This window comes from Phyllobates terribilis, unplaced genomic scaffold (genome assembly GCF_046119375.1).
Source record: "Phyllobates terribilis strain yellow unplaced genomic scaffold, ASM4611937v1 Scaffold_9__5_contigs__length_417890890, whole genome shotgun sequence".
Taxonomy (NCBI): Eukaryota; Metazoa; Chordata; class Amphibia; order Anura; family Dendrobatidae; genus Phyllobates; species Phyllobates terribilis.
Genome location: NW_027362769.1, coordinates 49,274,441 through 49,291,841, shown reverse-complemented (window position 1 = coordinate 49,291,841; position 17,401 = coordinate 49,274,441). Strand labels below are relative to the sequence as shown.

At 39.2% G+C, this 17,401-nt stretch overlaps 2 protein-coding genes across 9 annotated transcripts in view; one reads left to right on the top strand and one right to left on the bottom strand.

The window, feature by feature from the left end:
* Positions 1-6,190, top strand: part of NBEAL1 (neurobeachin like 1) — a 177,723-nt gene extending 171,533 nt beyond the window's left edge. For 2 of the 3 annotated variants that reach the window (XM_073646437.1, XM_073646439.1), the window contains 4 exons: positions 45-206; positions 955-1,103; positions 1,645-1,780; positions 3,315-6,190. In XM_073646437.1, the coding sequence (XP_073502538.1) occupies positions 45-206; positions 955-1,103; positions 1,645-1,780; positions 3,315-3,413 (546 nt within the window). In that variant the 3' untranslated portion in view covers positions 3,414-6,190. The remainder of the gene's footprint in view (positions 1-44; positions 207-954; positions 1,104-1,644; positions 1,781-3,314) is intronic. The other variant, XM_073646438.1, reaches the window with a different exon arrangement.
* A 5,456-nt stretch (positions 6,191-11,646) lies between these two features.
* Positions 11,647-17,401, bottom strand: part of LOC141161519 (alpha-aspartyl dipeptidase-like) — a 78,399-nt gene continuing 72,644 nt past the window's right edge. For all 6 annotated transcript variants that reach the window (XM_073646434.1, XM_073646432.1, XM_073646433.1 and 3 more), the window contains 3 exons: positions 17,218-17,277; positions 11,965-12,047; positions 11,647-11,748 (listed from right to left, as the gene is read on the bottom strand). In XM_073646434.1, coding sequence (XP_073502535.1) covers positions 11,688-11,748; positions 11,965-12,047; positions 17,218-17,277 — 204 coding nt within the window. In that variant the 3' untranslated portion in view covers positions 11,647-11,687. The remainder of the gene's footprint in view (positions 11,749-11,964; positions 12,048-17,217; positions 17,278-17,401) is intronic.

The window sequence follows — 17,401 nt, the reverse complement described above, 5'->3', positions numbered from 1 at the left end:
TGGTAGAAAGTAGATTTTGCTATTGATGATTGTTCATGTTGTAGGATGGGACAGTAATTATTCACACAATCCGAAGAGGCCAATACATGAGGACACTGAAGCCACCGACTGACAGCTCACTTGTCATGACTATTCCTAACTTGGCAGTCTCCTCGGATGGACATATTGTCATTCATAGCAGCCTGGAAGGGAAAGGAACCTTAAAGGTGAGTCCTTCAGGATTTTCAAATGGTTAATAGTTCTATTGGTTTCCTCTTTGTTTTGACTGTTTTTTGGCAGGTTTTTGTCTCGTGATTGCTCCAGATGAGGTAATGTGGTGATATGTAGTCTCCACTGAGCGCTCTGCTGTTCTCTCACTATGTCCTGCATTTACTGTCACACTGAGTAAGAGCGGAGCGCTGGATAAACAGATGATGGGCTCCACCCCTGCTCCTATGCTGGCGTCTCACTGATATCGGATGCCAGTATGCAGGACACCGCATTAAACTGCATTCACAGCTTTTAACTTTTAGCCCTGATCACAACAGAACCGCAACCGTTTTGCTTCCATTTTGTGAAATAGCGGCAAAGAAGCGCAACGTGGCTGCAACATTTGAATGCAGCTTTACCTCGTTTTGGATCAATCTGTGCCAGCGCCTCTCTCATTCACTGCGCAACGCCACGAAGCAGGAGAAAGCATTACATCGCCTGGGAGAAAGCACACTGGGAGGTGCTAGTGACAAAATCTAGGCGAAAGAGAGGGGTTTAGAAGCCACTTTGATCATATTTTTTAAAAGGAAAGAAGCCAAATCACATAGTAAAGCCAATTACAAAGTTTCATAATTTTCTATGCTGGACACGATTCTAAAAAGTATAAAAAAAAAAGATTTGTTCCTCTTTAAATGAACACTACTCTCCATAAGCGGAGCAATCCGCATCTAACCTGGTTATTTAGGAATGTGTTTCTGTTTGTAGAACAAGCATGCCTTACATCTCTATGGTGGGAATGGAAAATACCTGGGCTCTGAGGGCCTAAAGGAGCAGATCTTAGACATGTGTGTCAGTGGCGAACACATTGTGATTGGAAGTCGTCAGGGACATCTTTCTATACGTGACCTGTACAGGTTAGTAATGAAGGACCATCAGTATGTAGTTTGGGTTGCTCGAGGTTATGATTGCTATTCTTTGCATTAGTACCTTCACTGTAACATATTGGATATGTAAAAGAAAGGCCTTCAAAATAACATGTCATAATATTATACGTGTAGGGCTGTGGGCAGACTCCCCACTTAATTGTGGGGTTAAGTGTATGATCATGACTTCAGCCCTGACCCATGTTCTTATGTCCCATAACATGCTGGATATCACCCTCTCAGCATTTTTATGCTGGGTGCAGTCGATCTTTCTTGTTTATAGTGGTCATTTCTCTTTATATAGAGACAGAACTACTGGCTGCGATTAATAAAAATGTATAATCCCCTTATCTTATACTCTAAGGCCCCGGCGTTGTTCACACCGGCTCCTGATTCATTAAGAGGCTCAATATATAAATGTAGAAGTTAGCTGTAACTCTGGTACTGAATGCATTCACAATGTGATATTGTGTATGTAACACTATATAGTATGTATAATGACTTTATTATGTTCCGTTTATATTATTTGCAGTTTGAGTCTAAGTGTTTCTCCTCTCAGTATGCGAGTTCCAATTCATTGTGTTTCTGTGACAAAAGAGAACAGTCACATTCTTGTGGGGCTAGAAGACGGGAAACTCATCATTGTTAGTGCTGGCAAGCCAGCGGAGGTAAGGGCTATTGGAATCATAATATCCCGGGTTCATAATTGTTAAGGATGGAACCAGTCCATGTGTTGTGAGTTGTCATTCATTGACTTTTGTAATGTAGCAACAGACCACCAGGACTCCTAAAAGACCTGGCAATAACCCAGGCTCTAACAAAAGTCCAAGGAAAGCAGCACTTGTGAAAGGTTTAGGGTATCTTTAGACTTAACATGTTCTCTGTAGATTTTCAGTCCTAGCAAACTGGTTTAGATTTTTTTTTCACTGTTGGCCACATTCTTATTTTCAGGCTGGTAATTTACCTGTTTGTGTGAATAATACAGATTTAAGGCCCCGTCACACTTAGCGACGCTGCAACGATTCCGACAAAGATACGACCTGTCAGGGATCGTTGCTGCGTCGCTATGTGGTCGCTGGTGAGCTGTCAAACAGGCAGGCTCACCAACGATCAGGGGAGCAGCGACATCGTGGAAAGAATCTTTCCACGATGTCCTGCTCCTGGTTGCCAGCCTGCTGAAGCAGGAGCAGGCTGGTAACCATGATAAACAGCTTGTTACTAGGGGCACACGCGCACCTAGTAACCCGCTGTTTATCATGGTTACCACTCTGCTACGGTGAGCGGGAGGTTACCGCTCAAGTCCTCAGACAGTTCTCTTCTCCTCTTTCTGTTCTCCATGCTTAGTGTGGCACACACAGACACACAATTCAAAGATTGAGTCAACTTCTTCCCTTTTTATCTGGTTATCAGGTGTGATTTTCATATTGCCCACACCTGTTTCTTGCCACAGGTGAGTTTGAACAAGCATTACATGCTTGAAACAAAGTTGTTTATCCACATTATTAGAAAGGTGCCAACAATTTGTACTGCCAATTTTTGGGGTTTAGTGTGAACTTATGTCCAATTTGCATTTTTTTTTTTAGTTTTTGTGTGTTGTTCCAATACACACACAAGAAATAAATGTGTATAACAAAATGTGTAATTGCAATAATTTTCAGGGAGAAATACTTAATTTCTGAAACAAATTCAAGGGTGCCAACACTTCCGGGTGTTTCTCATAGAAAGAGTGGAGAATTAGCTAGTATGATCTAATCACCTTCCATATTGCTTTGCTGCTCGCCTCTGTTGAATATTCATATTCCTTTCCATGATCCCTACCCCACAATTATTTAGGTCTGTGATATGGACAGATGCCAATACTCCCATCAATGTAAAGGTAAGAAACCACTTGGGTCATGTGCATATCCCAGACTCTTAGCCTCGGTGATATAATATAGAGGCCTTCTAAGTGGTTCAGCTCACATGCCTTTCACCATATTACAGCCGCAAGTTGTGTGACCAACAATAAATTGAAAAAAAAAAAAAGATTTGGGATCATTACGTTTTTAACTATAAAGCTGGAATATTAATTGCAGAGTATTAGTCTTACTGACAGATTTTCTTGAATGATTCACTTTTACCAGTTATGATATATTATTCCATATCATGTTGACTGTCTAGATCTTTTCCATTGTCATTGACCGGTGGATTTTCTTTTGCCAGGCAAAATCGGGACAAATTTCTAGGAAGCTTTTTGGAACGAGTAGAAGACTCAGCCAAATCTCATCTGGAGAGACTGAATACAACACACAATCTTCCTAATCTAAGAACATTACTATGTGAGTGACTGTTCAGAAAGAGACGCAGATAGTCTAAAGCCTGGTCAGCAGGTCACAAGAATGACTGTCCATGAAGGCTACACACTACAGTTGTGGCGGACCTGAGAAGATGTACTGTACACACAAGTGCATTTTCTTTCCTCATATTGCTGCTCAAATGTCCTGCTGCTAGGTGTTGGCTCCCATCTAGCTGCAGAACGGTTATTTATGTGTAAATTCTAGATCTTGTCCTCTTTATCCACTCCCCCACTACCTTTTGATTGCACTATTTTATGGGGGGAGGGTTTCTTCTTTTTTTTTACTTTTACATTTGCAATTAATCAGCATTTGTATCATACTGGGGCTTTCCAGCGCTACTGGGGAATATCACTACATTCCTCCTGGCAAACAAAGCAACCAACTGTAAACTTTAAAGACTTTTTCACGGTGGGATTTATCAAGCAAAGTTTTAGCCTTCTGTAACTGGATAGTAAACTGACAAATGAAGCCTTTTATATCTGTAAATAGATGATTTTAGTTATGGCGTGTTGACTATGGACTTGTTCCTTTTGGACTAATGACTCTATATAACCTTTTGGTTTCATTCCAGTATTGTTGTAATAATTTACATTTCTGTGCATTAAGTAATCCCAATCTTCTGCCTAGCAACAACCATTTCTGCTTAACATATCTGTGTACATATGGTACTGTTCAAGAATAGATACTAGTATCACATCTGTACTATGTTAGATGCACAAGACACAATGAAGAATCTAATGTCCCTTTTTTTTTTTTTTTTTTAAGAAGAATTTCCTGAAAATAAAAAAAAAATGATGACAGGATGTCCTGGCTTTGTGATCAGCTGCAATCTCTGGGAAAACAGCAAGTCTTCATTTTCCCTGCGGCACCACATAGAAAAATGATACATTATACAGTTTCCATTAAAATGTATTGTAAGGACATGATGGGTCCACCAAAGCATGAAATGCTCTCTTTAGCCTCTCTCCACTCAAACCGTTTATTCCCAGCACACAGAAATATTATTATGGTTAACCAAAACATTTTACTAGGCTTTATTAGCTTCATAACAAATTTATGACTTTAGAGGGGTTGTCTGGTTAGAGAACGATGGGTATTAACTCCTAGATCACAGTGGTCTGAGTGCTGAGACCCCCACTCATCAAATTTTATTTTATCCTTGTCAAGGAAGATTTAGACGGCTGAATAATTCGGACGAGGATAGCAACGCAATGATCGACTCTCCGTCTGCTCTCCCAACTCGAGCGTGATAGCATGTATATCTATGCGGCTGTCACGCTCCGGTCAGGAGAGCCGACGTCCAGTCCAAGCATTGCGTTGCGATCCTCGTCCGAGTTATACAGCCGTCTGACTCTTTCCCTAGATTGGAATGGCATTGTAGATTCTCGACCACCACTACATTCATTCTCTATGGGGCTGTTGGGAAAAGCTGAGCGCTGAACTCAGTAGTCTCATAAGGAATGATTACAGTCGTTGTCTGACATGTACACTTGCTCCATTCTAACAGGGATCAACATGCACAGTTTTACTGATCGTTTGGGGTCCCAGCGCTCAGATCCCCTCAATATAAAAGTTATTACTTCTATGGATATGTGATAACTTCTCTTAAGCCTTTAATGGGAGTTGTACAAAACTGCACTAACCCATAAGTTTCTATGTCTAGTCTAGCTTTGGCTTTAAAATGGATAATGCAGCCTGGCCATGAAGAAGTATGAGTTATTATGCGGTTTTCGATGTAGCTTTGAACAAATCCCCCAGTGTTATGTAGTATAAAACACTCTATTGTCAATACTTAAAATCTGCGTCGGGTGCACTGAAGAGATAAATTTACGCTTACTTGATTTCTTGCAGAAATTTCTATAACTGAAGGTTAGTTCCATATCTGTGAATAGTGTTATCTCAGCAGCGGATACATAGATTTCTGAAAATCTCATTTGAATTATTAGGACTGATTTCCATGTGTAAACTTACCGAGTTTATTAATACTAATTATTGTATACTGGTTATTTATCATTGGCTGCATTATTCTGTAATAATCCACATGCATTCTTTTATATGGCTTTCATTTCACAGTCAGACTCCGGCTCTTTTCAGCCCATACATTTTACTTCCTTTTAATGACCAAACTTGACATGAATTAAAAAGCTAAATTATTAATATTTTTTTAGTACAGTTGTAGTAAATCATAAACATATTGAAAGACCAGATCTGTTTATATAATTATTAAACGCATCCATTTTTCTTTATTTGCTGCAAAAGTAAAAATGAAGTGTGAACAGTGTCGGCCGCTACGTGGACTTGGCAAAGCTCCTAATATTCTCTGTATCCATTCGCATTTCCTTCAGTGTTATTGTGCTTTAATTTTTTTTACAATCTCTGCCGGAGAGAATATTATTGAGGGTACAAATGTTATTTGACCCAATCAATGTCAGTGACTGCAGCAAATCTGTGTTTCTGGAGAATAATGTAACATTGACATATAATAGGAGCTGCATGTATGAGTATTCCTTGTTTCTATGACTTTAGCAGAGTCGCTTCTTATACTTTCTTATGTAACTTATTGAAAGGCCATAAACTTCATGCTATACCACCGAGCACATATTTAAAAGGGTAAATAATGAGCTTTCTTTCTGCATTTTTCTTTTTTCGGTGGCTAGCACATGCAAGATCCTGTTGGATGAATGGGACAGTTGCACGAATGTCTGCAAGGATTCAGCCACATACGAATATACTCTAGGATCATGTTTTTAGTTTCTTTTATCATGTAGGGTTTTATATAATGTGTTGATTAATTTGCTGCTGTAATGATCACTAGTCAAAAAATGTTTTATTTAATGAGAGGTTACGTAAAGGTCTCCACAACACTAAACACTTCAATCATGGGATATATACACCGACCTTGTCTTTTGAGATTAGTCTACTGAGAATTCTTAATATATTATGAATACTACATTTGCTAATTTTGTAAATATTAATCTGCAATCTTTTAGACATTTATTAAGTGGGTGGGTCTATTCCTTGTAATGTTATTTTTATTCTTATAACTGTTATATGGCATCATCATTTGTAGAATTAAACTAATCATTCATGTCTTCCAGGGACTTTCGCCCACTTTCCTTGTATTTATAGGCTTGGCCCACTCTAGGGGTCCGGTCAGACAGCCGTATTTGCTGTGCGTGTGCAGGTTTAATATTCTTTGTGTGCAACTTATTTGCTGTGTTTTCTTTTGAGCAGAGTCGGTCTTTTTCCTTTTATTGGTGCCTGCTTTTATTACTAGCCACAATGTGGAGCCAGATCATAGGCCTTATATTTCTTGTTTTTAATAAATGACCTACAACTGTATTTGATTTTACTTTAGGAGCAAGTGATATTTGTGACTGGAGTAAAGGAAGCCTGAACTTGTGAGCAGTGATCTCATTGTAAATTTATAATATAAACTCTAATATTCCAGCTTTTCTTTACTTTCCGTAAATATTTCTCAGGATTTTGTGCAGACAAGTCTTTTTGATGTTTTTACATCTGCCTTTCTGAATAATAATTTTTCTTACTACGTTTTTGTGCAATATTTTTTTATGTTGTATACCATAAGTTGTATTCAATAAAATGAGTTTTTATGACCTGAAATTGACAATTGGGTGGCAGGATACTGACCATGTGCAAAAATCAACGAACTACATATGTTAATGGAGCTGAAAGGATGGTGTGTATATTGGCTCTATTATGTACAGGGTGGCTGTGGATGTTTTTAAAATGTTTTGCACTTTTTTAGAGACTTCAGATTTGTAAACTGTAACAATTTAATATTTTGTACAGAATATATTTGAATTGACTATTGTAAATACAGTAACTTGGGAGCAGAACAAATAAAACTTTGAATAATGCTTGCAATTTGGGTGATGTGATTTTTTTTTTTTAATACCTTTCTTGTACAATTAAAGGAGTTTTCTTAGAATCAACATAAAAACTTGCATGAAATAGAAAAAAAGGACCCTAAATGACATTAATGAAAACTTCTGCACCCCCAACTCCAATGAAAACGCTACAACCACTGTACTGCCACATTCAAAGTGAATGAATTGTCCAAAGCCTCCATTACTGGATTACACACTAGAGCTAGTGATGGTTTGGTCATGGGACCACTAGACTTTAAAAAGAGAGATCCAGCACCTCCAACCCAGAAAAAGACAAATTTAGATAAAAAAAAAACATTTATTGAAAAAGTTTAAAAAATATTCCGTGGTAAAAAGCGCTATGTCAGGATCATGCAACTGACGTGTTTCGAACACTGGGTTCTTAGTCCTAGTTATGCATTATGTATTTTCTTGATAATAACATTGTGGACACAGCGCCATGGGTATAGGTCCTGCTACTAGGAGGCTGGCATTGTGTAGAAAAAAAGTGTTGGCTAAGTCTGGTGGGCTATATCTTCTCCTTATGCACTAGACATTCAGCTTTAGGCTAGTGTCCTTAGAAGGAAGATATTACTTGCTGCATGTTTTACTTTTGTTTAAGTGGCATGGATATCTTCAACGTTTTCTCCTCTGTCCAGGGAGGCTACAGCATGTATTCCACACCAACAGTTTTCCTTACTTGTAGTACCCCATTGGGAGTGCCATCTTTCATTGGTCACCTATGCCCCAGGCTGCTTCCACAGTGGAGTGCTGGTGTTCCCACTGTCGTGTGATGCCACGAATAGGGGGGCTGACTTACCGGTACCCGAAGACACCAGATAGGTTAGTGCTGCTTGCATCCACCGGTTTCCTGGTTCATTGTTGTGTTGGTCAGTCAGAGATACCCTTCTCCTTATTTTCCGTATGCTATCCTTTCACCTCTTCATAGCCTGCTACTTAATGCCTGGGCTGTCCTTCTATTTCTGAGTGTCCGTTTCTTCTTTTTTTTTCTCACACTTTTGGAGGGGGGGGGCTCTTGAACTGTAAGTGGGGGCCTTCCTGGTCCTCACTCACCTTTTCTCCTTTCCTTTTTGATACTTTGAGCACTTCAACCTCTACATTAGCAGGAGACCTGATAGCTGCAAGAAAAGCCAGGGGGCTCACCCAAATAATGGAACCTTATTTCTACCTCCAGAATAACGTAGTCCCTCTCTGGAAATGCCCACTTCAGGAGTGTCAGAACAACTTTATCACTCTTAGTGCTTTGCACAATGATTTTGCTGGGAGATGCATTTTTCTCAACTATCTTCCTACTGTTTTCACATCTGCAGCGGCCAACTTTAGAAGCACACCAACTACTCTTGCGGTCAGTTTCATTGGGGAACACAGCTCTGATTTCCACTGCTCCTGACCCCTCTCTTGAGTAACAGTAGGTATCCTCTTAGGTTGTCTTTTTGCTAATTTTGTTCATATCAGACATCTTGTCCTTTACCTAGAATATGGTCAAAGCTTTAAAGCAATCATCAAGACAAGACTGACAGTCTTTTTGTAATTTTGTTTTAATTGTATGTAAATTTATTTTAGTTATGTATATTGAACACCATTTATAAAGGAAGTGGACACACTTCAGTTGTAGATTGGACCCGCAGAAGCGTCGCAAGGATGGGAAACTGCCATCGTCCACTCACCTGTCCTCTGCTTTTATAATTACCGCTGTATCGGATATCCACGTCTGTGTGAAATAAAGGACTTCTAGCCATAAAGGACATGGGGAGTCCTGCTTTTCTACTTGTCTTCACGATTGCCCATTTGTTATGTTAGCATTTGCACCACCAAGATTGTCCTGTTAAGTTGCTGGTTCGAAGTTTCATAAAATACGTACACTTGTGCCCAAAGACACTTCCTAACTCTCTGTGTGATCAAAGCTTTGAAGCACTTGTTATTCTAGACTGCTGCCACATGGGTCCTATCTCAGACTGCTCTCAAGATAGAGATACTGTCACCCTGCCCTGCCCAATCCAATACACCGTTTTGGAAATGATGGACACTCATCGTTTTAAGGACTTGTCCACTTACCCTTGCCAGGAGGTTTCCTTCTGTCTGCACTGACTGCAACAGGTGTCTTTTGCTAATCATAAGGATTTTGATGACCACCTCTCCAGAGACAGGAAACCTACCAAAGGGTGCATGGCCTGATCTTCCCCTCCTCGTTAGCATTCTCAAGGAAGGCAAATCCAAAATCATAATGGCTCGGATCTGGTTTTCTGATCTCGCCCATCTAGTCGAAGATGCTCCATGGCCTCGACCTTTTCTGCCCGATATCCTTTCGTAGGGTCTACAGTTCCAACCCACTTTGTGACCCGTGCTTCAGTGTTGCAGTTGAAACCAAGGTCCTGAAAGCCATAGGACTTTCTGATTCTGTTATCCAAAGCGTTCTTAAAGAGGAACTCCAGCATTTTTTTACACATAATTATTCACCATTAATAATCTAGTTGTTGAATTTGTTTGATCTCACCTCAGTTTTCTCTATAATATCATAGAGCAGCTTTTATTTTGTATTCTGTTCTTGAAAAGTGAAAGCTGCAATTAATTGCTACGGGCAGCAAAGGCAGTTTTTCTTTTAGATAGTTTCATTAATCTATCACTGGCAACCATTAGATAGGAGAAAGAGCAGTATGATGAGACTCTGGCATCATTGGAAATGTTGTCTGTATTAAAGGGAACCTGTCTCCTGATTTATGCTGCCCATACCGTGGACAACATGACTCAGAGCCCAGCAGTATGATTGAAACAAGGTATACTGTTCTCTGAAACACTCTGGCATTTCAGAGAAAATTATACTTTGAGGATCTGGCCAGGGTAGAGACTAATAGTCTAGCGCTGTTCCTGGACAGCTCTTCCTAGTGCTGCTGCAGGTGACTTCCATAGAGAAACTTGACGACCACTTAGAGTGGTGGTGAATTAGTCTGGTCTCCGGCTATGGTCGCCGACTTGATCTAAAAATATACCTGATTGCAATCATTCAGCTAGGCTCTGATTCATGCCGCTTACTTTTAAGGCCACATTCATACATTGAGCATTTGGTCAGTATTTTAGGTCAGTATTCGTAAGCCAAAACCAGGAGTGGAACAATCAGAGGAAAAGTATAATAGAAACATGTCACCACTTCTGTATTTATCACCCACTCCTGGTTTTGGCAAATACTGACCAAATACTGTACGTGTCCACTCCTTGGACTCTTCCTTTTATCCAGTCAGATTAACATTCCTTAAGGGACAGGTTTCTGCTCTTTCCACACCCTGAATTTCTCCGATCTGTTAAACATGAACTTAGCTCAGGTTAAGAGACCCCGTGGTTAGGACAGGTAATGCTATCTGAGCAAACTGCTTTATGTAAGCCCATGTTAGGAGAGAAGTTGTTCGGGCTGGTTATTGCAATCCTCAGAGTTTTCACAAATGTGTGAAACCAGCCTAAGCAGGTTGTCATTCCTTCATGTGGTGGCTCACTGTACCCCTCAATACTACCATCCTGATAAACCTTGGGATTGTAAAGTGCTGTGAAATATGTTGGCGCAAAAAAATATATATATTATTTGATTGGAACTTTGTTCTGTCTGTGCTTCAAGATTCCTCTTTCAAGTCAAGCCGCTCCACAGTATCTTACAGAATCCATTCCAGAAGTCACTGTTGTGATGGCCGTCACCTCCATTCAGAGTCTCTGAGCTAGTCCCCCTTCCATATTCACAATCAGGACAATGTTGTGTATGCCCTGTTCTTTTTCCTGAAGGTCATTTCTGCCTTTTATCACAAACCGCACATTTTTTATTTTTGCACCCACCGCCAAATTTTTTGCACCCAACGCCATGGGCGCATTCCCTGCATGGTGTGTTTTTGGTTAACCAGTGTTAAAATGCTAATTGAGGCACAATTTAAAGGAACAGGAGCTTAATTTCAGCAATATGCCTTTTCCCAATCACTTACCATCAGGCCATGTGCCTTGGCCATACTGAAGAACGTGGCTAAAACACATAATGAATGTGGTGCTAGACATGTTAAATGTTTTTTTTTTTTTTACCTAGGATTCAAGATGATTTAGCCTAGTAACTTGGCCCCATTGTATGTAAAGCCAAACTCAATACAAGTGCATCAAAATCTGCAGTGTCTTGTATGTTCGGTGCTTTCCAACACACACACAGTGCAAGTCCCCGCGTGTTGAAATAGTCGACAGAGATAAAGAGACATGGTTATGCCTGAGACTAATAAGAGAATCTGTGCTTGGCCAAAAACTATTCAAGACAATATCACAAAATAGCAATTAATCCATTTATTGTCACATTCATTTTCTGAAAACTACTGGTTCAGGAGGAAACTGAAATCTTGACTGGGCTCGTGTTCTGTTGGGGATGCACCTCTGTAATAGAAGAAAGAGGCCATAGACTTTCACAACAGTAATAATTAACATTTAAATAAAGCCTATTAAAGTATCCATTTACTCCTGATTTGTGTATATAAACATGCTTAATTTCAACTGCATTTTTTTCAAAATTGCAATCTAAGATTTTAAAAATAAATTGAATACTCTTTAATGTAAACCTTAATATGTGTCAACTGTATGTCTGAACATTACCTTAAAAAGAGCCGGGCTTTGGTTCGCCCAAGAAGTGTTGCCTTCGCTCCCTCCACTAGTAACATGCAACCTTCCCGAAGAGCCTGCAGATATGACGAGAGCATTTACACAAAACTTCATTTTAGTTATATTCTACTGACAGCATGAAATGTTTCTCTAAATGTTAATGCACTTTTAACCCTTTATTGCTGCAGCCACTTTCACTTTCCTATGCGTCCCATGAAAATATCTAAAATTTGTTTAAAATATAAAAAAAAAAATACATTTTTTAAATGTTATGCCCTTAAACCAAATAGACACAATAAACAAAAAAGTTCATGAATAACATTTACGATGTATCAACTTTATAATGGAATCATTTTTCAAATATCCTTTTAGTTTTTAGGAAGTTGGGAGGCTTAAAAGTTTACTAATCATATTTTCAAGCAAATTTTACAAAACTTTTTTTTTATGAATCAGGAAATTACAGGAATAAACAAAGTGGATAAATTATATTTTTTTTTCACTAAACTGTTAATGGATCTACAATTTATTACACAACTTCTCCTGAACAAGGCAACACCCCAAAAGTGCCTGGAAACTGCGGTTTGGGCACACGGCAGCTATTTGGCTTTTGAAGCAAAAATTTGGCAGAAATAAATTGTGGAAGCCATGTCTCATTTCCAGAGCCCCTGAGAAGTTAGAACAGAATATAGTGACTCTCGGGGTGTAGTGACAGTGAGCATTCTGACACCACAAGTGTTTCCTGGAATTTTAGAACACTGGGCTATAACCATAAAAAAAAAAATAAGGTTACAATAATAAATCGATGACTCTCAAAAATTTTTTGTATATGGCTAATAAAAAGTACCCAGTAATTTATTAAGCCATTTCTCTCAAGTACAGCAATACCACATATATGGTCGTACACTATTGTTTGGGCACACTCAGAATTAGTCGCTATTTTGCTTTTAGAGCAAAGATTTTGCTAGAAAAGATTGCGGGAACCATTTACAGAGCTGATAACGTGTCCCCATTTGGGAAATTACACCCCTCAGGGAATTCATATACAAGTGTGCTGACTATTTTGACCCCACTGGTGTTTTCCAGGTGGATGTTGCACAGTAAAAATTGCAACTATGCCATTTTTGTGCTCAAAACATTATGCCCAACTTTTGTGTGGAACATGGAGATACCCTATTTTTCCTGATGAAAGATGAAGGACCTGAGTGGGGCCATTTTTTGTGCAACGGGTTGAAGCTTACTGGTACCATTTTGGGGTAGTTAAAATGTAACCATAATTTAATATATTTTTCATAAATCATTAGTACATGTGAAAATAAGAAAAAAAAAAAATTATATCTTATAAAATCTGCTTCTTTCTCTTTCTGGACTGATCATCTTTTACAAAATACTCAATTCATGGATAAAATGTGTATTCAGTGCAGACAGACTTTCCCATTACTGAGATAGGCGATGTCAGTTTGTGCTTGTAAAGTTCTATGGATGTTGTTTCAGGACAGCCTGCAGCAGAGCATCTATCTCCTGAATACAGATTATACCCATAAATAGAGACTGAAAGATCAATCCAGGAGGATATATCACAAAGCCCCGCTGCTCCTCTGAGGTTTGTTTTTTGTTTTATCCAATTCTGCCATATGGTCCCAGAGATGAGCTTTTTTTTGTTTTGTTTTTTTAAGGCGTTCACAAGGGAGTGTGGCTCACAGGATTCTCTGGAGGCATGTCTTTAGTCTGATCGGCATTATTACAATATGAGCCACACCCCCTTGTATGGACCATAAAAATTAGCCCATATCTCTGAATCCATTTGTCAGGTAAAAGAAAAAACGTGAATATTAGGGGGAGCAGCGGGAGTAAAATAAGAATAGCTGGCCACTTTTGACCTGGTGCCAGATTCTATTTTAAGGGGTACTCCGGGGAGATAATACATTTTTGTACTGTACTCGTACACTATAAAGAGGAGATGCCCAGTGCAGTTTTATTATCTTTGTAACCCTTGTAATTCCGTGTAACAGGATCTGTTCCCCCCTCCCGTCTGGGTCACTACATCATACATTAAGTGCTGCTCCCCCCCTTTAAGGAACAGCCAGCCTGAGAAGAGGGGTCGTGGCCACTCCCCTGCTCTCTGCAGAGAAACCCCTATTAGACTGGCTGATACCAGCGGAGAGCAGCATGGCTGCACAGGGGGAGGGGGGAGGGGGGGGGGCGACGACAGTGAAAGAGCAGATCCTGTCACAAGGAATTACGAGGGTTAAAAAGATTATATAACTGCACTGACCATCTCATCTTTATAGTGTATGAGTGCAGGAACAGTGCAATTTTTTTTTTATCTCCCTGCAGAGTACCCCTTTAACTCTTTACCCTGCCTTTGATGCAGGCTCAGAAACTGAGTCTGCATCTTTCCCTGCACATGATGGCTGTGGTTTTCAGCCATCATCTGCCTCTAACAACCGCGGGTGGAGTGCAGCTACTATTAATCTGTTAAATTCCAATGTCAATTTCTGACAGCGGCAATTACAGCGCGCCGGCGGGGTGGGGGTGTCATTCCATGTTCCCATCGGTTCCCCATGTGATACGATCATGGGGCGTCGATGAGTTTCTATGACAGCTGGGGGTCTGCTGAAGACTACAGTGTGTCATGATGGTACTTCTGTGAACTCCAGCTTCTGAGTGATTTTTGCTATATAAAGCAGTGCTACGGTATTGGTGTATATAGCAGAGCGATCGGACAATCACAGGTTCAAGTCGCCTAAGAAAACTAAGATTATTATTTAGCGGCCTCCAGCTCGACAAGTACAGTGAAAAGTAAAAAAAAGATTTTAAAAGTTCAAATCACCCCCCTTTTTGCTCCATTAAAATAAAAAATAAAATACAGTTATTTGCTATTGTTACATTCGTAAAAGTCCGATCTATCAAAATATAAAATTAACTGGATCGATAAACAGCAGAATGAGGTAAACAATTTAAATGCCAAAATTACATTTTTTCAGATGCCAAAAATATTGCCCAAAAAATTAAAGAGGCAATCATAAAAAAATTGTATCGATAAGAACGTCAGCTTGGGGTACAAACAATAATAGATTGAAAATTTAAAACGCTATGGGTCTTCAAAAATGGCGATGAAATCAAAAATTTATTTATTTTTTTTTTTTTTTACAAATTTCCAATTTTTTTTTCTTAAATAAAAAATATATACATGTGCATCTCACTAAATTAGAATATCATCAAAAAGTTAATTTATTTCAGTTCTTCAATACAAAAAGTGAAACTCATATAGAGTCATTACAAACAGAGTGATCTATTTCAAGTGTTTACGGTATTTCTGTCAATGTTGACGATTATGGCTTACAGCCAATGAAAACAAGTCATTATCTCAGTAAATTAGAATACTTTGTAACAGCTTGAAAAATGTTTTTAAAATCTGAAATGTTGGCCTACTGAAATGTATGTTCAGTAAATGCACTCAATACTTGGTCGGGGCTCCTTTTGCATCAATTACTGCATCAATGCGGCGTGGCATGGAGGCGATCAGCCTGTGGCACTGCTAAGGTGTTATGGAAGCCCAGGTGGCTTTGATAGCAGCCTTCAGCTCATCTGCATTGTTGGGTTTGGTGTCTCTCATCTTCCTCTTGACAATACCCGTAGATTCTCTATGGGGTTAAGGTCAGGCGAATTTGCTGGCCAATCAAGCACAGTGATACTGTTGTTTATAAACCAGGTATTGGTACTTTTGGCAGTGTGGACAGGTGTCAAGTCCTGCTGGAGAATGAAATTTCCATCTCCAAAAAGCTTGTCGGCAGAGGGAAGCATGAAGTGCTCTAAAATGTCCTGGTAGACGGCTGCGCTGACTTTGGTCTTGATAAAACACAGTGGACCTACACCAGCAGATGACATGGCTCCCCAAACCATCACTGATTGTGGAAACTTCACACTAGACCTCAAGCAGCTTGGATTGTGGCCTCTCCACTCTTCCTCCAGACTCTGGGACCTTGTGGAGTTTGTCAATGACTGCCTTCTGGACATCTGTCAAGTCAGCAGTCTTTCCCAGGATTATGGAGCCTACTGAAACAGACTAAGGGACCTTTTTAAATGCTTAGAAAGCCTTTGAAGGTGTTTTTTTTGTTAATTATTCTACTTTACTGAGATAATGACTTTTGTGTTTTCATTGGCTGTAAGCCATAATCATCAGCATTAACAGAAATAAACACTTGAAAATAGATCACTGTTTGTAATGACTATATATATATAATATATAAATATATAAATATATATATATATGAGTTTCACTTTTTGTATTGAAGAACTGAAATAAATTTAACTTTTTGATTCTAATTTAGTGAGATGCACCTGTACATGTTCGGTATCTCCCTAATCGGACTGAACTGCAGAATCGTATTGCCAGGTCATTTTTACCGTATAGTGAATATGGTAAATAAAAAAGATAAAAAACAATTGTGGAATTTCACCGCACTTGGAATTTTTAACCCACTTTCCAGTACATCACATAATAAAATAAATGTTGTCATTCAAAATTACAGCTTGTCCTGAAAAAAAAACAAGCCCTTATATGGCTATTTTAATGTACAAATAAAAAAGGTATGGCTCTTGGAAGAAGAAGAGGGAGAAAAAAAAAGGAAAATAGCCAGGTCTGGGAGGGGTTAAAAAAATATGACGTGTATAACATTTTAAGGTCTCCTAGGACTGTATCCAACTACATTAACTCAAAGACAACCTTAGTAATGTCACAGTATCCTCACAATACTGTGTATGGCTATGGGGAAACAGATGGTGACTGTCCTTCACTGCTGTACTGTAACAAACACACATTCACTGTTTTATGGCTTTCTCTCTTTATTGCTCAGCTAGGGAGATGATGTCACAGCTCATATCAAGACTCACACCAAAATGCCTGCTGCAATCCCTGCCTCTGCTTTTATACAGCCTGATAGTCCTTCAATAATTGGCTGTGTTATATCAGGCTCTGAAAGGCATTACAAGGAAGTCCACCTGGTCATGCCGGAGCTCAAGTAAGCCTTCTCTGGCTGTTTTCAGCCTTTTGCAATTTGAAAAAATGGCCGCGGCCATTTTAGTCAAATTGAATTGCAAATTATTTGAATTTGCCAAGTACAGAAAATTCCTAAAAATTAGACACTAATTTGATTTGCATGAAAACAATTTGCTCATTGGTAGTGAACATCTGCATTACTGTACAATCGGCTCTACTACATCTATACATTGAACATTTTTACATACAAGCACAGGAGGGGTATCTGGTTCTTCATGATACTGCCTTATCCGCTGTTCTCTCGTCTCCTGGATATGGGATATAGTTAAAAATAAACTCCGTTAATAAATCTGCAGGATCTGTTCACTTACATAATATTTAAAGGGAACCTGTCACCAGAAATCACACTATTAACCTGCAGATATGCGGTTA